Source organism: Geotrypetes seraphini, chromosome 3 (assembly GCF_902459505.1).
Source record: "Geotrypetes seraphini chromosome 3, aGeoSer1.1, whole genome shotgun sequence".
Taxonomy (NCBI): Eukaryota; Metazoa; Chordata; class Amphibia; order Gymnophiona; family Dermophiidae; genus Geotrypetes; species Geotrypetes seraphini.
In genome coordinates, this window is record NC_047086.1 from 132495875 (window position 1) to 132523429 (window position 27555).

The window sequence follows — 27555 nt, forward strand, 5'->3', positions numbered from 1 at the left end:
GAGAGACATATGTACTACTTCATACAGATATTTTTTTTGGGGGGAGGGAGTCAGTGACCACTGGGGGAGTGTGTGAGGTCCATATTTTCATCCTTCCATAAGGTACCATCCTAAAATAGTGGAACACAGATTTTTGCAGGTTTGACTTGTGTTGTCCTTGTAATTCCTGTTGCAATTAAAAATGCAAAGTTCACTTTGATATATTACCTCAGACTGAATGCACAATTTGATAACTTTATATAGCATATATCAGGGGTGCCCAACACGTCGATCGCGATCGACCAGTAGCTCAGGAAGGCAACGCGAGTTGATCGCGGAGCCCATCCCGGGCGGTCTGCCCAGCTGTCATCTGCTGCCGCCGCTGCTGAACATTAAAAAAACACAAAAAAAACCGGCTTAGAGATTTCAGCCCGTAGCGAACTTATGCTCCGTGGCTCTAACGTGTGCGTGCCGGCTTCTCTTCTCTTCCCTCTGAAACCGGAATTTCTGTCCGGGGGAGGGGGAGAAGGGAAGCCGGCACGCACATGTTGAGAGCCCTGAAGCAAGCGTTCACTACGGGCTAAGGCGGGAGACATGTTAGTGAAGCATTTCCTCTTCTTGCTGCCGGGTCCTGCCTACTTTCTGTTTCCATGAAGGCAGGACCCGGCAGCATTTCCCCCAACAGCTCCTCGCGATGCTGGTCGGCCGAAGAAGGGAGAGGTTGGGGCGGCGTCGGCTTTTCGGCGTGTTATTGGCGTCGGCTTTCGGGCCTGTTATTGGTGGCGGTTTGGGTCCTGGTCCCCGGTGGCAGTGTCTTGGGGGAGGGCAGGGAGAAAGAAAGAAAAAGGGCAGGCAGGGAGACAGAAGGAAAGAAGAGAAACAGAAAAAAAGGAAAGGGAGGCAGAGAGAAAGAAAGGGCAGGGAGAGAGGAAGGAAAAGTTGGGGGAGGGAATGAGGTGTGGAGGAGAGGAAGCATAAAGGCTAAAAGGGAAGAAAGATTGGATGCACAGTCAGAAGAAGAAAGTGCAACCAGAGACTCATGAAATCACCAGACAAGGTAGGAAAAATGATTTTATTTTAAATTTAGTGATCAAAATGTGTCTGAATTTATATCTGCTGTCTATATTTTACACTAAGGTCCCCTTTTACTAAACCGCAATAATGTTTTTTAGCACAGGGAGCCTATGAGCGTCGAGAGCAGCGCTGGGCATTCAGCACAGCTCCCTGCGCTCTAAAAACTGCTATCGTGGTTTAGTAAAAAGGGAGGGGGTATATTTGTCTATTTTTGTATGGTTGTTACTGAGGTGATAGTGCATAGAGTCATCTGCTTTGATCTCTTTGAAAAACCCTGGAATAGGAATGATAATTAACATTTTCTATGCGTACAGTGTGCGTTGTGTTTTTTTTAAATTTTATTGTTGGTAGATCATTTTGACTTGGTCATTTTAAAAGTAGCTCGCAAGCCCAAAAAGTGTGGGCACCCCTGGCATATATAATTCTTTGTAACATGTTTATACAGAATTCTACGTAGTAATATACTACTTGTAACCCACCTAGAATTGTAATTAATGAGGATTTGGCAGGATATAAGACTACATAAAACAACATTAGCCCTGGCCATAACTTAAAAAAATCTTCTGGTCCTAAGACTAACTCGCTCAGATACAAAGGCAACCCATATGTGTTTAAATAAGCACAGAAAAGGTATGCTTTCTTGAATAGTCTACTGTTGAGTAATTTCTACTCAAAACATGATTAGATTGTAATGTAACACTGTCAAGAGAGAAATGCAATCCCAAAGAAAAAAATAACAAAACAAAAGAGATTTCATTTACCCCTCTTTTTACTATGCTACGGTAGAGGTTTCTACCACGGCCCAGATCATTAAATGCTTCGATACTCATAGGAATTCTATCACAGGAATAACATCTACGACAAATGTTCCAGTCACAATTTTGAAGTATTTTACATATCCAACTCTAAACTTTGAAATATGTTTGGCAATTTCTCTCATTACTTGGTCACAAGACAACTGACTGATGATATGAAATCTATAAAAGACATTCTCTTACTTTACTTTGTACTAGAATGCCTAAAATTCAGCTTTGCCACAGTAAAGTTCAGATCATAGGCAGCAGAACACTGTTTTGTTTGGGGGGAAGCCAAGGGCTCCACCCTAGCCAGCAGAATCATGCAACACAGCCTCTCCCCAGCTCCCGACCCTCCCCCCCGCCCCAACTCACCTACTCTCGGCGCTGTACTTTTAAATCTTCAGGCAGCAGCTGCTGCACAGTGTCAATGAGCAGGCCAGGCCTGTTTGTTGACGCTGCATGGCGGCTGCCCGAAGATTTATAAGTACAATGTTGGTAGGTGGTGGGCGGGAACCGACCGCCAATCTTTGGGGAAGCCGTGGCCCCTGTGGCCTCCTTCCGTTCCAACGCCCGTGGCTCAGATTAACAGTTCAGAGTGAAGTGTCCTGGATTTCAGTGCAAGTTTTGCTAAGGTTCCTAATTCACACGTGTCTTCTTGCTGAGCAGTACCAACTGCTCTATACTGGAGGCCACGGACATCACTGCAGTTGCGTTCATCTGGCAGCTGTACAGACCAGACACCTGGCAAAAGCGGCAGTCCACTACATTGACAAGGGAACTATGCTGGATCTGACTCTGGCTGACTGGGTACAGTATCAGGTCAGGGTTCGGGGCATGATGCATCACCACCAAGACAACCTTTCGGTGACCTAGAAAATGCAAAGAAAAATAAACCAAAAGCACACAAAGCAATTATCAGTATACTGAGAGAACAGCTTAAATTGACTTAAATTTAAATTAATTGGGTGGTAGGTGCCTAGTCTAAGGTGCCTACCAGAAAGTAGACACGGTTAGGAACGGATCGTGTACGTATGTTGTCTGTAGGTGCCTAAAGTGGACTTAGGCGCCGGTATTTAGGTCAAGAAAACCCCGGCTTAAATAGGGTACGCCTTATGGTTCGGGTGCCTACCGCTACTTATTTTAGGCACCGCTAAGCATGATTCTATAAATGGCGCCTAATTTAAGACTGACATGCGCTAAGTGCCGTGTTTCTAGGCACCCATGTCCACTTTAAAATCGTGCCCAAAGTGAATAAGCACTATATTGTAAGGGGACATGCAAGTGGCACAGTGCATAAAAGCAAACGTTCATATGGGTGGAGCGGGGGAGGGACACGATTGTTGTTTGCACTCACAAAGTACAGCAAGTTTCATGCACCCTTGTTGCATTTACACGCAGGTCTATAGTTGGTGTAACTGAAGGTGCATAAATGTTAAAGGCTGAGTTATGCTAGTATTCTAGAACGGAGTCTGGGTGCCCAGATGCCTTTACAGAATAGATCAAGCACAAGGCCCGGCGGGCAAATCCGGCCCACCTAGCCGGTTTATGTGGCCCGCAGTGACTGTGCCGCATCCAAACGCCAGGACGTACTGCCCCAGTCCCAGTGGCGCTCCAAGCGCCTGAATGCGCTGCCTTAGTACCCATTTGCAGGCAGAAGGACCCAGTCCTAGTGTAAAAGCTAGGGCGCCCCACTCAAGTGCCTGACCGTGCTTGTTGTTATTTTCAGAACATGATTAATGCACGAGGATGGCGTGTGATATGGTGTCTTAGGGTGAGGAAGGGTCTATACTTCTACTAAGACTAAGTATCTTCATTAAAAATTCGGCCCACAACTTAGCCTGTGTTTTAGATTTCGGCCCCTTATGTGATTGAGTTTGAAACCCTTGGAATAGATTCTCACTGCGTGGCGCCTAAAATAAGACACTCACTTGCAGAATTGCCCCGTGTATGGGGGGGGAGAGGGAGGGGTTCAGGGTTTGCAGAAAACAAAGGTGCAAACTAGGCACGTAGGTGGTAAAGGATGTGGAAGAAGTCCCTGCAGACTTCGTAGTTATCTGACAAGTTTTGAGAATTGCACCCATAGTATTTCTTACATGCTATGCTAAAAAGGCCTTCCAACATAATAATAATAAAAAACTGTATTCTTATATACTGTCATACCTTTTAGTTCTAGGCCAGGGGTATCCAACCTGCGGCCCTGTAAGGAATTTTGTGTGGCCCCAGTCGAGGGCAATGCAGTGTTTTCCTCTGCTGCCCCTGGGTGTTTACAGTCTTACCGGCTCCCTCCTCTGTCTTGCTGCAGCATTTGCATGTTTGTGTGGCCCCAGAAACATTTTTTTCGGCCAATGTGGCCCAGGGAAGCCAAAAGGTTGGACACCCCTATTCTAGGCGGTTCACATTAAAAAAACTTATACAATCAGCGAATCATATACATATACTTGTCATACACATCTTGGAAAATACAACAATGGCATTCAGTTCACAAATTTACCAAACAGATAAGTTTTTAACAGTTTTCTAAAAGAATAATAAGACTGGGCTAGGGGAATAAGAGTACTCCACCAGGTATTCATTATACGAGCCTGAAATGCAAAAGTTTTTCCTACAAATCTATTATAGCGACATGATTTCGGCGTTGGAAACATGAACCAATAAGATTTATGTGTATTCTTGTTAGACTTATAAAATTCAAAATGAGGAGCAAGATAAGCTCGGGGGGGTCAAACCAAATATTGCTTTAAAACAAATGCAGCCTAATTTAAACAGTACTCTTGACTTGTGTTGTCCTTGTAATTCCTGCATATATATATGCTTGCTATACCATAAAATATACCTTAATACTTTGCTTGTATACCCTTGTTTCACAGTAGAGCTCCCCCATCAAATCTGCCCAACCATTCTTGTGGTTTGTACTAGAGAATGACATGGGGACACATTTGTCCCCATCCCCACAGGAACCAATTTCCCCACAAATTTTGTCGCTGTCCCATTTTTGTAAGCTCTGCCTTAACCACACAAGCCTCAAATACTTATGATTTTAAAGTGTTTGAGGCTTGTGCAGATGAGGATGGAGCTTGCAGGAATGGGGCAGGAACAGCAGAAAAAAGAGGCTCGAGAGATGTCTGAACCAACCAACAGTCACATATACCGTTATTAACACAATAATAATTGTCTAACAATTCCTTGATTAAAAAATCAAATGTAGTCCCAACTAGGATCCAAGTTTTGGCAACTACGCCACCTTCCTCAGGACAATCAAAGGACTCGATAATGCAGACAACTAACGCAAAGCTTACACACTGGCATCTCAGAAGTACAAAGGGCAGGGACAGGAAAAGAACTCACTAGGACAGGACAGGAAAATAAGTTTCCTTGGGACGGGGAAAAATTTGTCCCCGTGTCATTCTCTAGTCTGTACCCCCAATACTGTACGGGCTTGCTGATATGCCAGAGGCCCCAAACTTTACAAGAGAAGGACCACATATGACATTTCAAATCACTTGGAGATGTACTGAGATGGGATGGGTTCAGCTTGGAGTCTGCCCCTTTACGTAAATTAAACGCTGGAGAAGAGGGAGGCAAAGCTCCCCAGAGGTATGGCAGGTAGAACATCATTAATAATATTCACTGTATTTCTGATCCTCATTGTCCCAGTAAAGCACAGTTACTTACCGTAACAGGTGTTATCCAGGGACAGCAGGCATATATTCTCACATGTGGGTGACATCATCTACGGAGCCCCGATGCGGACAGCTTTTTCAAGCAAACTTGATTGAAGATTTAAGTTTGCTCTGCTGCTCCATGCATGCGTGCCTTCCTGCTCCACTAGAGGGCGCATCCCCTCCTCGTGGTCTCCAGTTCACCTAACCAGCAAAGAAGCCAACCTCGGGGAGGCGAGCGGGTTGTGAGAATATATGCCTGCTGTCCCTGGATAACACCTGTTACGGTAAGTAACTATGCTTTATCCCAGGACAAGCAGGCATGATATTCTCACATGTGGGTGACCTCCAAGCTAACTGAAAAGGGATGGAGGGAAGTTGGCAATTTAAGCAAATAGATTATGCAATACCGATTGGCCAAAACGGCCATCGCTCCTGGACAATGTATCCAGGCAGTAGTGGGAGGTGAAAGTATGAACCGAAGACTACGTGGCAGCCTTGCAGATTTCCTCAATGGGTGGGACCGGAGGAAAGCTACGAAGGCTGCCATTGCTCGGACCTTATGTCCCGTTACTCGACCATGCAGCGCGAGACCAGCCTGAGCGTAGCAAAAAGAAATACAAGCAGCCAACCAGTTGGACAAGGTGCGCTTAGAAACTGGGCGACCCAGCCGATTAGGGTCGAAGGACAAAAACAATTGTGGAACTGTCCGATGAGACTGAATGCGTTGGAGGTAAAAGGCCAATGCTCTCTTACAGTCAAGCGTGTGCAGCGTCGTCTCTCCGGGGTGAGAGTGGGGCTTGGGGAAAAATACTGGTAAAACGATGGACTGGTTGAGATGAAAATCAGACACCACTTTAGGCAAGAACTTAGGGTGAGTGCGGAGGACCACCTTGTCATGATGGAATACAGTGAAAGGTGGGTCCGCCACCAGAGCCTGTAGCTCACTAACCCACCGAGCGGAAGTGAGTGCAAGCAGGAAGATCACCTTCCAAGTGAGGAATTTCAGATGGCATTTGTCTAACGGCTCAAATGGAGGTTTCATGAGTTGAGCCAGAACCACATTAAGGTCCCAAACCACCGGGGGAGGTTTGAGAGGAGGGTGGACATTCAAAAGACCTTTCATGAAATGAGAAACTAAGGGATGGAGTGAAAGGGCTTTTCCTTCCAGGGGTTGATGAAAGGCAGCAATCGCACTAAGATGTACCCGAATGGAGTTGGTCTTCAGGCCGGAGTGGGATAGATGAAGCTAATACTCCAGGACAAAGGAGACGGGGACCGACACCGGGTCCTGGCTGTGCGAGGAGCACCAGGACGAGAATCTGGTCCACTTTTAGGAATAGCAGGTTCTAGTCGAGGCCTTCCTCGAGGCTTCCAATATTTCCTTGACTGATTGCGACACAGGGAGAGAAGTCAGGGGGAGAGGAACCAAGCATTCAGATGAAGAGACTGAAGATTGGGATGTAACAGTGAACCCTGGCTCTGCGATAGCAGAGAGGGAAACAGAGGTAGAGGCAGCGGAACTCTGGTACTGAGTTGAAGTAGGAGGGAAAACCAAGGTTGGCGTGGCCACCGAGGAGCAATCAAGATCATAGTGGCTCGCACAGGTTTGAGATGGACCAGCGTCCGCAGAATCAGAGGAAAAGGCGGAAACGCGTATAGAAACCTTCCCTCCCAATCTAGGAGGAAGGCGTCGGCCTCGAGGCGGTCCGGGGAATACATCCGGGAGCAGAATTGAGGGAGTTTGTGATTGAGGGGGGAGGCGAACAGATCTATCTGAGGAGTCCCCCACTTCTCGAACACCTGTCGTAAGGTTTGAGCGTGCAGTAACCACTCGTGTGGCTGGAGGAGGCGGCTGAGTCTGTCTGCCAGACAGTTCCGCTCTCCTTGTATGTATACCGCTCGAAGGAAGATGTTGTTGGAGATTGCCCACTTCCAGAGACGCAGGGCTTCCCGACAGAGGGACCGAGACCCCGTCCCCCCTTGCTTGTTTACGTAGTACATTGCCACCTGGTTGTCGGTTCGGACGAGAACCACCCGGTCGTGGAGCAGATGTTGAAAAGCCACAGCGGCGAGATAGATGGCCCGAAGTTCTAGCACGTTGATGTGGCAGTGGCGGTCCTCTGTTGACCACATCCCCTGAGTGCATAGGCCATCCAGGTGAGCTCCCCAAGCGTACTCCGACGAATCCGTGGTGAGTACCTTGCTGTGGGGTGGGGTGAGGAAGAGCAAACCTTTGGAAAGATTTGAAGAGTCGGCCCACCAGAGGAGTGATCGTTGCAAGGAAGGAGTCACTGTCACGGGACGGTCGATTGGGTCTCGGTCCTGATGCCATTGGGAGGTCAGGGTCCATTGAGGAATCCTCAGGTGGAGGCGGGCGAAGGGTATGACGTGGACGGTGGAGGCCATGTGGCCCAGAAGAGTCATCATCTGCCGAGCTGATACCGAGGTCAGCAGCGAAATCCTTCGACTCAGACTTACTAACGCCTCTTGACGTGGAGGGGGAAGGAAGGAGCGGAGGCGAACCGTATCCAGCACGGCCCTGATGAACTGTAAGGACTGAGAGGGGCGCAGCTGGGATTTTGGGAAGTTTACCTCGAACCCCAGACCCTGAAGGTAAATAATAGTCTGTCGGGTCGCTGAGATAACCCCCTCCCTGGACGGGGCTTTGATCAGCCAGTCGTCCAGGTAGGGGAATACCTGGAAGCCCTGAGAGCGTAAGGCAGCTGCGACCACCACGAGGCACTTCGTGAAGACTCGGGGTGACGATGCCAGGCCAAAGGGGAGGACTCGGTATTGTAGGTGCAGGTCCCCCACCTGAAAGCGCAGGAACTTGCGGTGAGCGGGGTGCACTAGAACATGTATGTAGGCTTCCTTCAGATCGAGGGAGCAGAGCCAATCGCCCTCGTCGATGAGAGGGTAGAGAATCGGTAGGGAAAGCATCCGGAACTTTTCCCGCACCAGAAATTTGTTGAGTCGCCTCAAGTCTAGAATTAGGCGCAGGTCTCCCGTCTTCTTCGGTACCAGGAAGTAACGGGAGTAGAACCCTTTCCCCCGTTGGTCGGGGAGAACCACTTCCACTGCCCATAGGCGAAACAGTTCTCGAGCTTCTGAGAGAAGGAGGGGTAACTGAGTTCGGTTGGGAGGGCACACCCTTGGAGGGCTGTCTGGAGGATTTTCCCGAAAGTTGAGAGAGTATCCTGATGAGGTCACGCCAAGGACCCATGCGTCTGACGTGACTTGTTCCCAGCGTGGGTAGAAGGCTCTGAGGCGTCCCCCGATGGGAAGGAGGCCTGGGGCTGTGGCGGAGGGGGCCAGCCCCCATCCGCTTATCCCGTCAAAAGGACGGGGATGGTTTGGCGGTCGCAGGCGGCTGGGACTTGGGCGGAGCCCGATGGTGAGCTTGCGGGCTTCGGGGTGGAGGTCGTGAGAAGGCAGGGGTAGATTTTTGAGGGTAGCGGTGTGGAGGGGCCCTGAACAGCCTGGACGCTGGCGGTTTAGGCTTTTGCCGAACGAGGGAGGCAAACGAGTGTTCGTGTTCCGAAAGGCGTTTCGTAGCTGTCTCGATATTGTCATCAAATAGTTCTTTGCCCACACAGGGGAGGTTAGCCAACCGGTCCTGTAAGTTGGGGTCCATGTCGATGAGGCGTAGCCAGGCTAGGCGGCGCATGGCGATAGCGAAGGCTGCCACTCTGGAGGAAAGTTCGAAGCCATCATAGGCCGCATGGAACAAATGGAGGCGTAGGTTGGCGAAAACCTCCAGGAACAGGCCAAAGGCTCCTTGGCGGGAGGCCGGCAGGTCAGTCGCAAAGGCTCCCATCAGTCCAATGAGATGTTTCAGGTAGGACGTGAAGGTGAAAGTGTAACTTTGCACCCTAGAGGCCATCATAGAGTTCTGATACAGTCTTCTGCCGAACTTGTCAAGGGTCCGACCCTCTCGACCTGGGGGGACAGCCGCTGAGACCCGGGAGGGGTGAGCCTTTTTCAGGGAAGATTCTACCAACAGCGACTGGTGGGAGAGCTGCGGTTGCTCAAACCCCGGGTATGGTACTGTACGGTACTTGGACTCCATTTTGGAGGGGACAGCTGTTACCATATAGGGGGTCTCCAGATTCCTGAAGAAAGCCTGTTGGAGTACCGGATTGGGCGGTAAGCGAAGGGACTCTCTGGGCGCTGACGGCAAATCCAGCTCCGCTAGGTACTCTTTAGAGTATCTTGAGTCGGACTGGAGGTCTAAATCCAGAGCGTGGCCCATGTCCTGGACAAAGCGAGTGAAGGAGGGGCGGGACGTTCCCAGGGCCCCGTGTGGGGACGGTGAACGAGACCTCCGTTGGGCGGAGAAGGACGGGGAGGCTTCCCTCGAGTATCGAGGTTCATGCTCCGACCCGCGCTCCGAGACCGGGGAAACACTGTGGAAGTGTTCTGGGGTCGAGGACCTACGTCATCTCGAGGAGCCCCTCGGAGACGATGCCGGGGTACGGGGTACCGATCGATGTCGAATCGGTGACCTTGATCCGGACTCCCTCGGCGAAAGCCTGGAACCTCGGTTCGGAGCCCGAGGGTTGGGGGAGGGTTGGAGAGTGATAACCCAGTCACCTTCAGCGGTCCTGCACAAGGCGTCGGTGAACGGCCTCGTAGTGTGGGAGAACTCCGGGCCTTCTTAGAGCAGTGGTTCCCAACCCTGTCCTGGAGGACCACCAGGCCAATCGGGTTTTCAGGCTAGCCCTAATGAATATGCATGGAGCAGATTTGCATGCCTGTCACTTCCATTATATGCAAATCTCTCTCATGCATATTCATTAGGGCTAGCCTGAAAACCCGAATGGCCTGGTGGTCCTCAAGGACAGGGTTGGGAACCACTGTCTTAGAGGTACAGCGGTTTGAGGTTTCGGTCGTTTTAGCGCGACGCTTTGCCCCGCGGCGGTCCGTGGAGGGAGAGCATCTCGGGCGCCTCGGCGAGGAATCCGAGGAGGATGGGATGCGGCGAAGCTGGCGCACTTTGCCCCGAGGGGGCTCGACACGAGGCTCAGGCTGGTCCGGCGCACGTGGGGTCGAGGTCGGGGCCGGTTGTAGATGGGCCAGCGCAGCGGACAGCTCCGACGAGATCATCGCCCGGAGCAGGTCCTGAAAAACGGGCACGGACAGCATCGAAGGCATGTCCGATACCTTGTTGCACTCCACCGGGGGCGACCTCGTATCAGAGTATTCCCGTGTGGTGGAGGCACGGCCCGAAGGCTTGGAAGGCTTTGCCGGGGCTGAAAGCATGGGACTTCCCCCATGCGTCGCCGGTGTCCCTGAGGCTGGCTTCTTCGCCGGTGCGGAACCTGAAGAAGGAAGAGGAGACTTACCTGGAGCCGAGGCTTTTTGCTGTCCCGAGGACTTCGGGATCGAGTCTCGAGGTGGTGCAGAGGTATTCGGGGCCGAGGTCAAGGCCGGGGCCGACCTCGAGGCCGAGGTAGTGGGTTGGTCGGCGGTGAAAAGGTCCGCCATGCGGACTTTTCTTCAACGGAGGGCCCGGTTCTGAAAAGTAGCTCACTGGGGGCAGGAGTCGGTTGGATGGGTGGCCCCCAGGCAGAGGATGCACCGGCGATGCGGGTCTGTGATGGAAAGAAGCCGCTCGCACCGGGTGCACTTTTTAAAGCCGGTCAGAGGCCGGGACATAGAAAATGAAACTGGCCGCGGCTCAAGTAGCCACGCGGCCACGGTGGCCCGGAAGCCTCCGGGTCGGTCAAAACGAAGCAGGAACAATAATTGAACAGGAAAAAAATGCGTACAGCGACTTAATCGAAAAAACAAGAAAAAATCGCAGGGCTAGAAGGCAGTTGGGGCAGAGCCTGGAAAAAAACGACTTCTAGGCTCAGCGGAAAAATTTGAACTGGAGACCACGAGGAGGGGATGCGCCCTCTAGTGGAGCAGGAAGGCACGCATGCGTGGAGCAGCAGAGCAAACTTAAATCTTCAATCAAGTTTGCTTGAAAAAGCTGTCCGCATCGGGGCTCCGTAGATGACGTCACCCACATGTGAGAATATCATGCCTGCTTGTCCTGGGATAATTATTCGTGTTCACTAGGAAAGCACAAGAACATTGGTAATCTCAATAGCAGGGGTATCTCTATGGAATAATTTGAAGGGATCCTTGAGATTACTTATGAATATGAAAATATTTAAGAAGATACTTAAAATAACCTTATTTATGAAAGCTTTCACTAACAGAGTAATTATGTTGTAAAAGAACTTTGGAGGTGTACTGTCCGATTATGTACTTGTCATGCCATATTTATAATTGTATTTTGTAAACTGCTTAGGTTTAAGCGGGCGAGAAATTTTAAAAATAAATAACCATCAGGGGAATCAACGGGCTCAAGACAAGGCGACTCTACTTACACAAAATCTTCTCCAGTGCATGGCGGATATCGGTCCCAGCACGTGATACAACAGGGCAGAAAAGCAGCAGTGGTTCATCTGTCGCAGGGTTGTAATCTTCTCTCTCGAGTTGAATCCCACAGCCCTGGAGGTGTTCAGCTACTTGGTTTAGGAACTGTTGCTCTGAACTAAATGTCTGTCCAGTAACACAGATCTGTAGAGTAATCACTTCCATACAAGCTGTACACAGAAAATATACATTAATGTTTATCTACTGACCTTTGGTTTATGCAATCTGTTATTAGGAGAAAGATAAACACTGTGTGTGACCACCAGTAACTTCCAGTGGCACACCACTCTGTACTCTAGAGAATACAGTGGAGGAGGGGCTTAAACAGAGGCTGAGAACCAGGGAAACCAAGGTTTAAATCAGTGTATCGCAAACTGTGTGCCATGGCACAATAATGTGTCACCTGAGATTCCAAGAGTGCTGCAAGAGCAGGGGACGAGGAGAGGCGCTGGCACTAGCTGACTGCCTACAGGACATACCTCTCGCAGCGAGAGGCGCATCCTGTAGGCAGTCAGCCAGCGCCTCTCCTCTCTGCGCGTCTTCCCTTCCAGCACCCCCCAACTGGCGGCTCAGGGCCCCATCTGAGGACCTTTGCGCATTCATGGATGTTACTGTGTTGATGTCCGCGCACTTTCAGATGCCTCAAGCCGCGGCCACCATGTTTAGTGTGCTGCGGTTTGGCAATGTTTGCAAGAAACTGGTTTAAATGGAAGTAGAGGAATAATCTAAGAGCTAGCCTAGTGGGTTGAGAACCTGAGGAACTGGGTTTGACTCCCACTGTGACTCTGGACAAATCACTTAACCCTCCATTGTCCCAGGTAAAAAAACTAAGACTGTGAGTCCACTAGGGAGAGAGAAAGTACCTGCATATAATAAATGTAAACTATTTTGGTTGTACCACAGAAAGGCAATATAACAAACCCACTAGCTTTACCCATTTAAAAAAATCCAGGGATACTATAGGATTCTACGTTCCCTTTCAAAGGCAGACAAGCTTCCTTTCCCTTCCACCCTCCCCCCACCCCCTCCCTCATGGAGTTTCCCCAGCAAAGTCCACAAATCCAAAAGTAGCCATAGACTTTGCATCTGCTGTATTTGGAGGTGAGGTCTGCAGGGAAAACATGACCCTTGGGAACTCCTTTTTTCGTGGACAATAAATTTTCAAAAGTCATTTTACGAGGGTAAAAGTTTAAACGTGTAAAATACTTTGAAAATTGCTCTCAAATTGTAGTGTGTGTGTACTCTAAGGGCTCCTTTTACTAAGCTGTGTTAGGGCATTAACGCGCGGAGTAGCGCGCGCTACAATGCACGCGCTAGGCGCTAACGCCAGCATTGAGCTGGCATTAGTTCTAGCCGCGTAGCGCGGGTTTAGCGCGCGCTAATCTGCGTGCGCTAAAAACGCTAGCGCACCTTAGTAAAAGGAGCCCTAAATGGTAGACGCGAAGCCTTTTATTAGTTCAAAATATTAAAAGTTAAATTCATGCTGTCTGAAGGGTTGCGGTATTTTTTTTAGCACAAGGATTACATGGTTGTGCTTTCTACTAATCTGGCAATCCATTTGTCTTGCCACTGTTCAGGTCATTAAGAAAAAATAATAATTTGGCACTTACCGTCCTTCTTGGAATGTTCTTCATTTTGTATTTGCAATCTGTCTGAGACACCAGAATATTCCTTTAAATAAACAAAAACAACGATAATAAAAATAACTTCAATCATAAGGTGAATTATACAATTCTATACCATAAAATATACTGGTTAGAGCACAGTGTTAACTCCCAAGAGTCAACTTCATTTCACATACTTATATCCTAATCTTTCTTTTAAATACAAATTGCATATTTTATATCACTTTAGCAGCAATCCCCTTTAGGAAGAGCATTTAAACATAGAAACATAGAAAGATGACGGCAGAAAAGGGCTACAGCCCATCAAGTCTGCCCACTCTACTGACCCACCCCATTAAGTCTGAGTGCTAATGACCTAGTTCCTTAACTCGACCCTCGTAGGGATCCCACGTGGATGTCCCATTTATTCTTAAAGTCGAGCACGCTGGTGGCCTTGATCACCTGCACCGGAAGTTTGTTCCATTTATTGTTAATTAGCAGCATCAGGGCTACAAAGAGAGAGAGTTTGGCCAGTCTTGGCTTTTAAACCTTTTTATCCCAAGGTGCTGTGCTATTTTCAACCCTGTTTCTTGCATTTGAATTTAATAGTGCACATACCAGAATACATCAGGACTGGTTTGTCAGAAAATCTCCCTCCTTCAACTCAGCCAAATGTTATCTATGGACTCTTTCAGAGTTAAAGGGCCTTCGAGTCTAGCAGATAGGGAAATACTGGCCTATCATTGCTATCTGTTTTATTATAGAAAATGACCCATCTCGTCCTTAACAACAGCCTTGAGACTGCAAACATGGACAACCAGCGTTACAAAGTATCTGTAGATAGTCCTATATTTCAAACAGGGCTGCCCAGAGCAAGAAAGCTTTCCGGAATGTTCATAGTATATATGAACGAGTTATTCATACACTGGAGCCTCATTATGTGCAAATTAATTTCATCCATAATCATTGTTTTTCTGGACTGAGGCCCAGATTCTCAAAAGTTTCACAACATCGCTAAACTGTTTTCCAACGGTTTAACCTGAACGCATTTTAGCGGCAGATTATCAAAACGGTAAATCTCTGTTTTTAGTGAGGTTTCTAGCAGTCTCCAACAATGACATGCAAAAGGGCTCTTAAACATTAAAATGAGCATTCCGGTGGATTCTTAAAAATTGCTGAGCCATTCTCCAGGACAGCGTCGGCTTTTGGTGACAAAAATCAGCGACTGGTCCAGGGGTGCAGGTACAGTGACAGCACTATTTAAAACTCTGGCATGGCAGTGTAGGAGACTGTTAGAAAAGCCATTGTGAGAAGCAACCCTCAGCAGCGGAAAAGATGCCCATTCTCTCCCACTGCCACATCCGGGTCAATCCAAGCCTTGGGCCCCTTCCCGGTGCATCTGGCCCAAGTTGTATAAGGCCCCTCCTATACAGGAGAGAGTGGGCATCTCTCTCGCTGCAGGGGGTTGTGTGGCAGTGGGAGAGAATGGGCATCTCTCCTGCTTCTGCCGGGGGGGGGGGGGTCGGTTCTTGGGCTTTTGGTTTTTTCTGCGCATATGCCCTTTGCTATCACTAGCGATGGGCACAAGCAAATTTAATGAGTCTTAGCTACTCTCCGCCAACTTCATTTACATTAGCGTTTTTTGAGAATGACTCACTTTTTTAAATTCGCTACCAGAACGGCTGTAATAGCAGCCCGTCGTTTTTTAATGTGTTTTTTTAAGAATCTAGGCCTGAGTTCTTAACACTGGGAATTTGTGCATATTGTGCATATTCTCTTTCCTGAAATTACAAAACTTTTTCCAATTTTTCCAGCTTTAATGCCTTTCTTTTCCCAAAGCAAATTACCTACTATGCTCAAGAAATTTTGTGATGATAACTCTAGTGAGATGTACCTCTGCCATGTGCAGCATCTCAAGAGCAGATTCTATTCCCTCAGAGAAGACCTGCAACAGGAGAAGAATGATATTGTGGAAGTGATTGAAACAGACAGGTCAATAATTCAAAGAGGCCTGTGTATTTAGAAGTCACTGATAAGCATATAAATCCCCTAGCCACACATTTTCAGTGCCACTTTATGGAGAGTGCCACCAAAAATTCCCTCTAGCACAAACCAGATACTGGTGGGATAGAACGAGGTGTTCCACATAACTATAGGTAACACCAAGTAACACAGTAAATGATGGCAAATAAAAACCTGCATGACCTATCAGGTCTGCTCAAAAGAAAACAGGAAAGGCATACCCCACGCAGTTGATGCACAAGCAGAAAAAAGTGAGGATGAAAGGATAGTCCTTCCTTAGGAACACACAATCTTTATTGGAGAATCACACGAAATGGATTACAGCTCAGTTTGACACGGTGTGCCCAACAAGATCTATGGAGATCTATGGAGATCTCGGACCTCATCAAAGAGAAGAAAAAAGCATTCATCTCTTACAAACAATCAGGGACACAGGACTCCAGAGTAGATTATCTGACCAAATCAAGAGCCGTCAAAGCGGCAGTTAGAGAGGCCAAATTCCGCATGGAGGAGTCTCTAGCAAAGAACATCCAGAAGGGAGATAAATCCTTCTTCAGGTATATTAGTGACAGGAAAAAGAACTCGGGCGGGATAGTACGACTCAGAAAACCAGACGGAGACGGACTCGGAAAAAGCCCAACTGTTAAATGAATACTTCTGTTCAGTCTTCACCCGCGAGGCGTCGGGAATCGGCCCTCAGCCACAGACAAGGATTAAATCAGTAGACCCGTTTAGTAATTTCAAATTTACACCCAGCAGCGTCTACTGCGAGCTGTCAAAAATCAAGGTCAACAAGGCAATGGGGCCTGACAACCTACACCCTAGGGTACTCAGGGAGTTGGGAGATGTCTTGGCGGAACCACTATCCGCGCTCTTCAATCTCTCCCTTAGTACAGGTAATGTCCCGATGGACTGGAAGACGGCTAACGTCATTCCACTACACAAGAAAGGCTCCAGGATGGAGATGGCAAACTACAGACCAGTGAGTCTCACTTCAATAGTGAGCAAACTAATGGAAACCCTAATCAAATGCCAATTGGATAGGATCATGGACGAGGAGAATCTACAGGATCCCCGCCAACATGGATTTACTAAGGGGAGATCCTGCCAATCCAACCTGATCAGCTTCTTTGACTGGGTGACGAGGAAGCTGGATGTTAGTGAGTCCCTGGACATCGTCTACCTGGATTTCAGCAAAGCATTTGATAGCGTGCCACACCGCAGGTTGCTGAACAAGATGAGTTCTTTAGGTTTGGGCGACACATTAACTAAATGGGTTGGGAACTGGCTTGGAGGTAGGCTTCAGAGGGTGATGGTGAATGGCACCCCCTCCGAAATGTCAGAGGTGATAAGTGGAGTGCCACAAGGCTCCGTCCTGGGCCCGATCTTGTTCAACATCTATATAAGAGACTTGACAGAAGGGCTCCGAGGTAGAATAACATTATTCGCCGATGATGCCAAACTGAGCAATGTAGTGAGCAAAAGCACAACAGACAAAAAAGCAATGGCAGACGATATGGTGCATGACTTACTTCTGCTGGAGCACTGGTCTAGGTCCTGGCAACTCAGTTTCAATGCCAAAAAATGCAAAGTCATGCACCTGGGGAGCCAAAATCCATGCAAGATTTACATCCTAAATGGCGAGATCCTGACAAGAACTGAAGCAGAAAGAGACTTAGGGGTAATTGTCAGGGAAGACTTGAAGTCTGCAAACCAAGTGGAGCAAGCTTCATCCAAAGCAAGGCAAATCATAGGTTGCATACGCAGGAGTTTCGTCAGCCGTAAACCTGAAGTCATTATGCCACTGTATAGATCCATGGTGAGACCGCACCTGGAGTACTGTGTGCAATTCTGGAGGCCGCATTACCGCAAGGATGTGCTGAGACTGGAATCGGTCCAGAGAATGGCCACCAGGATGGTCTCGGGACTCAAGGAGCTCCCGTATGAGGAGCGGTTGGGGAAATTGCAGCTCTACTCACTCGAGGAACGTCGAGAGAGGGGAGATATGATCGAGACATTCAAATATCTCACGGGCCGCATCAAGGTGGAAGAAGACATCTTCTTCTTCAAGGGTCCCGCGGCAACAAGGGGGCATTCATGGAAAATCAGGGGCGGGAAACTGCACAGTGACACTAGGAAGTTCTTCTTCACTGAAAGGGTGGTTGATCGCTGGAATAGTCTTCCACCTCAGGTTATTGAGGCCAGCAGTGTGCCGGATTTTAAGGCCAGATGGGATAGACATGTGGGATCTATCCGCAAAGATAGATAGGGATGGTCACTGGAGTGGGCAGACTTGATGGGCCATGGCCCTTATCTGCCGTCTATTTCTATGTTTCTAAGGTGGCTGGAATTGCACCCACCCTTCTGTGAAGGTTAGTAATTCATGCTTCAATACTGGTTGGTAATTTGCCAAGATGCCAAACAACTATAGGCAGTTAAATATGATGCAGATTTGGGACAATATATACTAGAAATACTGTTAACAATACCAGTGGTTAACTTGCTAATTTCAACATTAAGATGTCATCTTCTTCCAAGTTTCCAAGTTTATTCTAAATTTGATATACCACCTTATCTTTTATTTCAAGGTAGTGGTTGTACAATAAAAATTAGGGTAATACAAATAATACACTTCCCTCTCTGTATTCGCGGGGGTTAGGGGCAGAGCCGGCCCGTGAATATGGAAAAACCGTGAATAATATTCGGGCCGTTTCTGCCCTTATCCCCTGCTTCCCCCGGCTATTTTTAGCCCTGTGAGCCCCCCTTAAGCCTTACCTGGTGGTCTAGCGGGTTATCAGGCAGGAGCGATCTTCAGACGCTCCTGCCCCGTGCAGATCGCTCACAGGAAATGGCTGCCTTGAGCTCCCGTAGTCTCTTGAGCCATTTCCTGTGAGCGATCTGCACGGGACAGGAGCGTGGGAAGATCGCTCCTGCCCCCGAAATCCCACTAGACCACCAGATAAGGCTTAATGGGGGGGGCTTAAATAGCCCAAAAAAAGAAAGTAATTTTTTTTTTTGTTTAAAACCGCGAATAAGCGAATCCGTAGATATGGAATAAAAACCCATTAACATAAACGGACAAAAAAACAAGACACATGACTAGACAAACAGATACAAATGGAAAAGAGGGGAGAATTACAATAATGTTTAAAGAAAAGATACAAGGAAAAGAACAAGAGGGCGGGGTTATGACAAGTAGGCCCAATGCAAATGTAAAAAAAGTTTTAAAATTCTTAAAAGGACACTCAAACTTGGAAAGCGTCTTTAAAAAGAAATGTCTTAACAGATGACTTGAATTTCTCGAGGTTTGTTATCTCTCTTTATGCATTCGGTGCTGAGTTCCAAAGGGTGTGGTGACTACAGAAAAAAATAGCATTTCTTCTTCTTGACTTGAGCTCCATTTGTCTTTTAGCATTTATGGGACACAGACCACAGAAGCCTGTCCAGCACTGGCCTTTGCTCCCAACTACTGGAGTAGCTGAATCTACGTCTTTTGCCATTTGTGAAACACAGACTGTAGAATAATAATAATAATAATAACTTTATTTTTCTATACCGCCATAGTCAAGCGACTTCTAGCTGGACAGTCAGCGAATAACAGGAAGCATAAAATAGAAAAGTTACCTACTAATTGGAGTTCCATGGGTAAAGAATACATGAAAATTGGAGTTACCTGAGAGATTGAATTAGTGTTTACAGCGGGGAATATCATAGTGAGAGAGGGTCGTCTGTTTAGTCAATGAATTTGTCGAATAGGGCAATTTTAATTGATTTTCGGAATGCATTGTAGGTCAGTTTGGGTTCATTTATAACGTTTCTCAGCCAGACTTGCTGTCTATTTGCTTGGAAGATGAAGGTTCTATTCAGGAAGGATTTGTATCTGCAGCCTGTGATCTGCCTTAGTCCTCAAATATTCTTGCCAGTTTTGTTTCCATCCTCTTTCAGTTTAGGCATCCCTATGTTTATCCCATACATTTTTGAATTCCTTCACCATTTTTGACGCTATCATGTTGCAGCCCCAAGGACTTAATGGATAAGGCACTAGCTCCCAAACCAGGGACCATGGGTTCATGTCCCATCTCGGGTGTGAGGGATTTTGTTTTGTTTCTTTTACAGTTAAGAGGTGATTTGCAGATACTATCCCTATAGTTAAGTGTTTAATTTAGCGCTTAACTATGGTACATAAAGGGAGTAATTCTATAAATCAATTTCATGCCTACAATGCTGCTTTGGGTGCAGTAGGTATGCTCAGTGGAGGAGCTTGGAGAAGAGACAGTTGAGGGGAGATATGATAGCGGTCTATAAAATGAGTGGCGTGGAACAGGTAGATGTGAATCGCTTGCTTACTCTTGTCAAAAATACTAGAACTAGGGGGCATGCAATGAAGTTATTGAGTAGTAAATTTAAAACTAACTGGAAAAAATATTTCTTCACCCAATGTATAAATAGACTCTGGAATTTGCTGCCATGAAATGTGGTGAAAGCAGTTAGCTAAGCAGTGTTTAAAAAAGGTTCGGACCATTTTTCCTAAAAGAAAAGTCCATAAGCCATTATTAAGATGAACTTGGGAAATCCACTACTTATTTCTAGGATAAGCAGCATAAAATCTGTTTTATTCCTTGGGATCTTGCCAGGTACTAGTGACCTGGGTTGGCCACTGTTAGAAATAGAATTCTGGGCTTGATGGACCTTCAGTCTGTCCCAGTATGGCATCTCTTATATGCTTATGAGTTAGAAAAGTAGCAATTTACACACCTATTTTACAGACTACCTGTGTATGTGCCAATATTTACATTTGTCCTTGAGTAGCATAACATCCACACATTTCTGCAGGATTCATGTTGTATTTTATAAAGACACACAGACATCTATCTATGTATCTTTACAGAATAGGCTTAAAATACGAGATACTTTCTCCACCTCCAAACCTTGGTGCCCTGTAATAAAATTACCCTCATAGCAGCTCCTGCTGGTGAACTCTTTCTGTATATATTTCGCACTGCTACTTATCAGCCTATCAGAGCTGAATATGCATATTTTTTTAAATGCTATGCTACAGGGTTTGAATATTGACTTGACTGGAGTTTAGAATGAATGGTCAACAGTGGCAACATCTATGTTCGCTGGCTGGAGAGAACCACCTGTTGAGAGGCAGTCAGCTAGGGTGACAGAATATGCAGAGGCCAAGAGGCAAAAAGACAAATTGCACAGCTGGTAGAAAAAACATCAGATCTGAATGAGTGTACAATATTAGCTGTTGCAGAGGAGCAACTGAAGGAGAGGGAGCAGGGGCTAGGGACAGGGTGCAACCTGGAGAATGCAAGCTAGTTTTCAGAAGGTATTTTTATAAAATGTAAAAAAGTATTAAGGCCTTAGCCTTTTATACTGGTCTCTAGATATTCTTATGATGGAAAAACAAACTGAGCTTTCAGACATCTGGAAATTAAGTATTTCAAAAGCACAGCTACACGACGTTCTTTTCTGTAACTTTTAATTCTCCCACTTGCGGCACAGTTAATGCTGTAGCCAGCAGAAGGTACATAGAGTAGATTTCTTAACACTTGAAGGAATTTTGTCTACGTCCATGTTTGCCACAGGTTTTGGGAAAGTACGGTCTCGTACAAGCAGAGGCGACACAAATATCTTTTAATTTCAATGTACTGTAGTCTCTCACCTCAGTCTGCTGGGATTTAGTTAGCCTTTCCCAGATGCTGTCCAAGATCGTCTTTATTATATCCATTTCCTGCTGTTCCCTGTAATTCCTGTTCATGCTTTGCAGAAAATTTCAACAGAATAGAAAGTGAAACCAATGACGTGTGATGGAGGAGGGGTTTGGTGTACATGTGGGACAAAAATATGCTTCTAGTGCCCTCTCCAGGGCTCCTTCTGTACTTGTTTTTATTTTACCTGTAACCAATATTTTAAAACAATCAGCTTTAAATACACTACAGGTAAACAAAACAGAAGTATTTTCCAGTTAACAGATTCAGGCTTTCATATCCATATTACCAGTTGGTTTCTTCCTGCTCCTTCAGGCTTTCAGATCGATCAAAACCAGCTTTTAATGGGTTACAAACTGAACCTCACTTTTCAGCTACTTCAAGCTTTTACTTATTTTTAGCCCTCTCCTTTTTCATTAAGCCCCATATTTTTGGAACCTAATCACATGCATTGAGTTTGACTAGCAGTTGCTACTACTGTTCACCGTGTGAATGATGATCAACCTCCATGTAGTTGACCAGGCTTAACTTCAGAATACAGTGTAGCTGCAGGCATAAGTTCAAAAACACTCCTTGATTTTAAATGGTTATCAAATCAAAACCTATTGGAATATGTTCCAAATGGCAGATGAAATTTAATGTAGACAAATGCAAAGTGATGCACATTGGGAAGAATAACCTGTATCACAGTTACTGGATGCTAGGGTCCACCTTAGGGATGAGTGTCATCGTAGACAATATGATGAAATCTTCCGCCCAATTTGCAGTGGCGGCCAAAAAAGTAAATAGAATGCTAGGAATTATTAAAAGAGATGGTTAACAAGACTAAGAATTAGAAAATGACATGAGAAAAAAAAGTCTGTCTCCGTCACCTCATTACTGCAATATTTAGCTTATTCCTTCCTTATAAATCAAAGTTCTGGCTGCTGAAATGGAGATAGAGATGTTCAGCTGGTAGGGGTTTGTTTATAAATTTTTATCAACACAACTAATATACTACTTTATCCTGAAACAAAAAAAAATAAAATAAAATAAATAAATATAATTTTTTTTCTATCTTTGTTGTCTGGTTTCTGCTTTCCTCATCTTCTCATTCAATTCCTTCCATCCACTGTCTGTCTTCTCTCTGCACCTTCCATTTGTTCTGTTACTGTGCCTCTCCCTTCACACCCCCCCCCCCCCAAATTGGTCTGGCACCCATCTTCTTCCCTCCGCTCCCCCATAGTCTGGCATCTCTATCTTCTTCCCTTCCAGCGCCTTCTCCCCACTCTCTCTTTCCCATTCCCTTCAGCGTCTTCTCCCCACTCTCTCTTTCCCATTCCCTTCAGCGTCTTCTCCCAACTCTCTCTTCCCCATTTCCCAGTATCTTCTTCCTACTCTCTCTTCCCCATTTCCCAGCGTCTTCTCCCTACTCTCTTCACCATTTCCCAGCGTCTTCTCCCCACTTCCTCCACGCCACCTTCCCCAAGTCCCTTCAGCGTCTGTTTTTCTCTACCCCACCTTTCTTCTTTCTCCCTCCCTGCCCCTTACCTTCGCGGCAGGCAATTTCTAAACATGTTTCCTACCAGCAGCCGGAGCGTTGAATTGCTTGTGGCTGCAGGAAAGGGAAGAGGTAAAACGCGGACCTCACGGATCTAAACCCGTTCGGCCTTAAAAATATGAGGTCCGTGTCCCTGCCGCTTGTAGTTTCTGTCACTGACAGACCTTGATGAGATTTTAGCGCTGACGGATCCGTCTCAGCATAGGGAGGGAAAAGTGTCAGGATCCGTCAGCGCTAAAAATCTCTTTGAGGTCTGTCAGAGCCAGAGACTAGTGCTGGAGTGGCAGAGCAGAAGCCAAGAGAGCGGGCACATAGGTTTTGGACGTGTGTTATGAAAAAGAAGTCTCCATACTCCAGCACTAGTCTCTGGCTCTGACAGACCTCGAAGAGATTTTTAGCGCTGACGGATCCTAACACTTTTCCCTCCCTATGCTGAGACGGATCCGTCAGCGCTAAAATCTCATCAAGGTCTGTCAGCGACAGAAACTACAAGCGGCAGGGACACAGACCGACACGGACCTCAGATTTTTAAGGCCGAACGGGTTTAGATCCGTGAGGTCAGTCAGGTCCGTGTTTTACCCCTTCCCTGCAGGAAAAGTCATCTCTGATACAACTTCCGGTTGCGTCAGAGATGACCTTTAGGGCAGCCACACGTGATTTCAATGCTCCGGCTGCTGGTGAATGGCCTTCTCCCAGTTCCTGCTGCGACCACTTCCTTTCTCTCTCCTGTTTCGATGGGTTACCCATGGCTACCCGCGGATAGCCGTGGGTAACAACCACCGTGTTATTCTCTACTAAGAATGTTATAATGCCCCTGTATCACTCCATGGTGCAACTTCATCTGGAGTATTGCGTTCAATTCTGGTCTCCTTATCTCAAGAAAGATATAGTGGCGCTGGAAAAAGTTCAAAGTAGAGCAACCAAGATGATAAAGGAGATGGAACTCCTCTCCTATGAGGAAAGACTAAAAAGGTTAGGGCTCTTCAGCTTGGAAAAGAGTTGGCTGAGGGGAGATATGATTGAAGTCTACAAAATTCTGAGTGGAGTAGAACAGGTACAAGTGGATCGATTTTTCACTCCATCAAAAATTACAAAGACTAGGGGACATTCGATGAAGTTACAGGGAAATACTTTTAAAACCAATAGGAGGAAAAAAAAATTTCACTCAGAGAATAGTTAAGCTCTGGAACGCATTGCCAGAGGATGTGGTAAGAGCGAATAGCGGAGCTGGTTTTAAGAAAGGTTTGGACAAGTTCCTGGAGGAAAAGTCCATAGTCTGTTATTAAGAAAGACATGGGGGAAGCCACTGCTTGCCCTGGATTTCTACGGAGAAGCTAAATACCTATCAACTTTATGTTCAGCTTGTGACTGTGCTAGCTTGGCTGACTTTGGACGCTGCTGCACCCTTAGATGAGGGGCAGAGACAGTCTAACTAGCTTATTGATTTGTTCATTTAGTTATTTAATTTATTTTCACTTTTAGCACACTGGTTTGTGCACTAGTTATTTCACGTTAAATTTGCATTTGGGTCAGCCCGGGGATGTTTCACAGATAATACCCTTGTGGGTGTATGACTGTAACAGCTGGTGCATTAGGGTCTTGCTCCCCATTGCAAGCTGTGAGACTGAGGGCTTCCCATTCACTTAAAAATTTGATAGGGTGCTTTAGTTAGGCTGCCTCTTCCTCTCACCCCTTTTCTTGGGTCAGGGGAGACTTGTTCTCTCAACCGATCCAGGGCAAGCAGTGGCTTCCCCTATGTCTTGCTCAATAACAGACTATGGATATTTTCTCCAGGAAATTGTCCAAACCTTTCCTAAAACCAGATACGCTATCCGCTCTTACCACAACCTCTGAGTGAAAAAAAATTTCCTCCTATTGGTTTTAAAAGTATTTCCCTGTAACTTCATCGAGTGTCCCCTTGTCTTTGTAATTTTTGTTTGTTTGTTTTAAAGATTATTTATTGAAAAATTAGAAACTTACAAATTGTGAAACATACATATAGAAACCAGTACAACCAAACAGTTGTGACAGGACTCTGTTACAAGGCCAAAATAGTGCAAGAAAAAGAATAGTACCAGAAGCTTCCCCAGTCTTTGTAATTTTTGACGGAGTGAAAAATCGATCCACTTGTATCCGTTCTACTCCACTCAGGATTTTGTAGACTTCAATCATATATCCCCTCAGCTGTCTCTTTTCAAGCTGAAGAGTCCTAACCGTTTTAGTTTTTCCTCATATGAGAGGTGCTCCATCCCGTTTATCATCTTGGTTGCTCTTCTTTGAACCTTTTCTAGCGCCACTATATCTCTCTTGAGATAAGGAGACCAAAATTGAACGCAATTCTCCAGATGAGGTCTCACCATGAAGCGATACAGAGACATTATAACAGACTTAGTCTTGTTAACTATTTTTGCTTTTTTAATAATTCCTAGCATCCTGTTTGCTTTTTTGGCCTTCCTTGCTGCACAGGGAATGGAAAAAGGAGAAAGGAATATTGGATCCAGTGCACATCTCTCCCAACCTCTCTATTGCCACAACCAACATTTCTCCCTCTCTCATCCATCTCCCCTTTGCAGCATCTCTCACCCCTCCCCCATGCTCAATATTTTTCCTTCTATCCTCTTCTACAGCCTAAATACACATCTCTCCCTCCACCACTGTCTAATGGTCTTCATCTCATATTCATTTCCATCCCTATGCAGAATCTGTCTCACTCTTCCCTCTTTACCGAGTCCATTTCTCCATTTCATTTCTCCCACATGCATCTCCATCTTCCTCCTCTTTACCACCATGTCTAATAATTTTCCCTCTCCTCGACAGCATCCTTCTCGCTTTCCTCCCTCCAACCCACCCCAACAGTTCTCCCTTTCCCCATGTGCACCATCTCTCTTTCTTTCCCTCCTCTCTATGTCCCAACAGTTCTCTCCTCTTCCTCCTCCATGCAGCATTTCTCACTCCCTCTCTCCAACTGACATCTGTCTTCAAAAGACTAAGGTCAGCGGTTCCTACATACTGCTGGCGGCTGACCCAGAAGCCTTCCCTCTGATGTGAATGTGACCTCAGATTCCTGCCAACCCTGTTCCATGCAGCTAATTCCTACTTGAATTTCCTGTTGCTGCATGGGTGGGATACAGCAGAAGGAAAGTCCCCAGGCCAGCTAGACAGCCTGTATTAATTGCTGCCAATTAAGATACTTAAGTCTGGAAGACTACAGGTGAAAAAGGGAGGAAGAAATAAGCTGTACTCACAAAGGGAAGGAGAGAGTGAGCAATGGGGAATGGGAGAGAAGAAAGGGGGTGTAAGGCTAGAAATAAGAGATAGAAGAAAGAGAGTGAGAGAGTGGGGAGATACTGGACCTGAAGGGGAAGGGAAGAGAGAAATGTGGAACATGGATGGAAGGGAAGAAAAGAGAGAAGGACGAGATGCTGCACATGGATGAAGAGGAAAGGAAGAGGAAGGAGATGCTATACATAGATGGGAGAGGAAGGGGAGAGATGGAAAATTAGATAAGTTTGAGAAGGAAGCAGAAAAATGGATAAAATCTGAACATGAATGATTAGTGCCAAAGAAGGATGAAGGGTAGGAGATGAAAAAGAATAGAGGAAAGAAAACAAATAGCAAATGGACAGGAAACCCTGGTGACATAGTTAAGTGCATAGACTAGCAATAATTGGGAACTAACCAATTACTGCTGTTAATTGGCTCCAATTGGGATTTTCATGTGCATCTTGCTAAGCACTATTCTATAAAGATCCACATGCAAATTGACATGCAACTGAAAAGGGAGCATGGCTGGGTCTGAGGCATCCACTAAAAATGCAAGCAGAAGCAGAGACTAGGAAGTAGATGGTTCGAAAAATAAAGTCAGCAGACAACAGAGGGAGGAAAAATTTTATTTTCAGTTTAGTGATTGAGATATGCTAGTTCTGAGAATTCACATCTGCCGTACAGGAGGAAATGGATTTCTTGGCCATGGTCAGTTTCTCATGGCAGTGGGACATCTAGGCAGCAATGCCAGACAAGGCAGCTGATACTTGGGTCTGGATTCCTGGTGAAATTTCTGGAGAGGTAGATCTGTAGAGAAAGTGTGAAACTTATCTGCTTACTTCAGATGATGGTGGGAAATGAAATTGCACATGTTACGATGGGGCTGAATAGCAGCTCTCTAGTGCAAAGAATTGTCTCATCTGATGGTCTCTTTTAGGCTGCTTTGCCACTGTAGTATGTTGGAAGCCACAGACGTTATTGCTTCAGTGTTCATCCTGCAGCTATAGAGCCCAGACTTATCTGAAAAACGACAGTCCACAGAATTGATGAGGGAGCCATGCTGAACCTGGCTGCTGTTCGGATACAATGGTAGATTTTTATTCGGACTATAATGCATCACCACTAAAATAACCTCTCTCTGATCTGAAAAAAAGGAAATGAAAACAAAAAAATACCTCATTTCTGTACTAAGGAAAATATTATACAGCTGGGCACTAATTCCACAGGGCAGTTTTAAAACATTACACATACAGGTTCAAGTAAAATGGTCAAAAATTTTACCCTCAGAGGGGAGTAATTTCACAACTGAGCACAGCCCTCTGTACTTACCGGCAAATTTTCATAATGAAAGCTTGCTGTGCATCTGAAATAAAAGCTTCCTGAGATGGTTTCATCTACTGTGCTACACCGCTGCATATACTAATCCAAAAGCAACTAAGGGCTTCAATTCTTTTGGATTAGAAA

General features: G+C 46.3%; 2 protein-coding genes across 4 annotated transcripts in view; both read right to left on the bottom strand.

The window, feature by feature from the left end:
* Positions 1–1367: 1367 nt before the first annotated feature.
* Positions 1368–21377, bottom strand: LOC117357621. Of its 2 annotated transcripts, XM_033938460.1 has the most exons (5): positions 21242–21375; positions 15440–15490; positions 13552–13612; positions 11893–12111; positions 1368–2719 (listed from the first exon to the last, which is right to left on the bottom strand). In XM_033938460.1, exons 1-5 carry the CDS (start codon positions 21335–21337, stop codon positions 2487–2489), a joined length of 660 nt encoding a protein of 219 aa, XP_033794351.1. In that variant the 5' UTR covers positions 21338–21375; the 3' UTR covers positions 1368–2486. The 2 variants fall into 2 exon arrangements, with proteins under 2 accessions (XP_033794351.1, XP_033794352.1); XM_033938461.1 differs by lacking the exon at positions 15440–15490 and having other exon boundaries at positions 21242–21377.
* Positions 21378–26699: 5322 nt separating this feature from the next.
* The window catches only part of LOC117356997, a 69035-nt gene continuing 68179 nt past the window's right edge, over positions 26700–27555 (bottom strand). For both annotated transcript variants that reach the window (XM_033937065.1, XM_033937064.1), the window contains one exon: positions 26700–27234. In XM_033937065.1, coding sequence (XP_033792956.1) covers positions 27008–27234 — 227 coding nt within the window. In that variant the 3' untranslated portion in view covers positions 26700–27007. The remainder of the gene's footprint in view (positions 27235–27555) is intronic.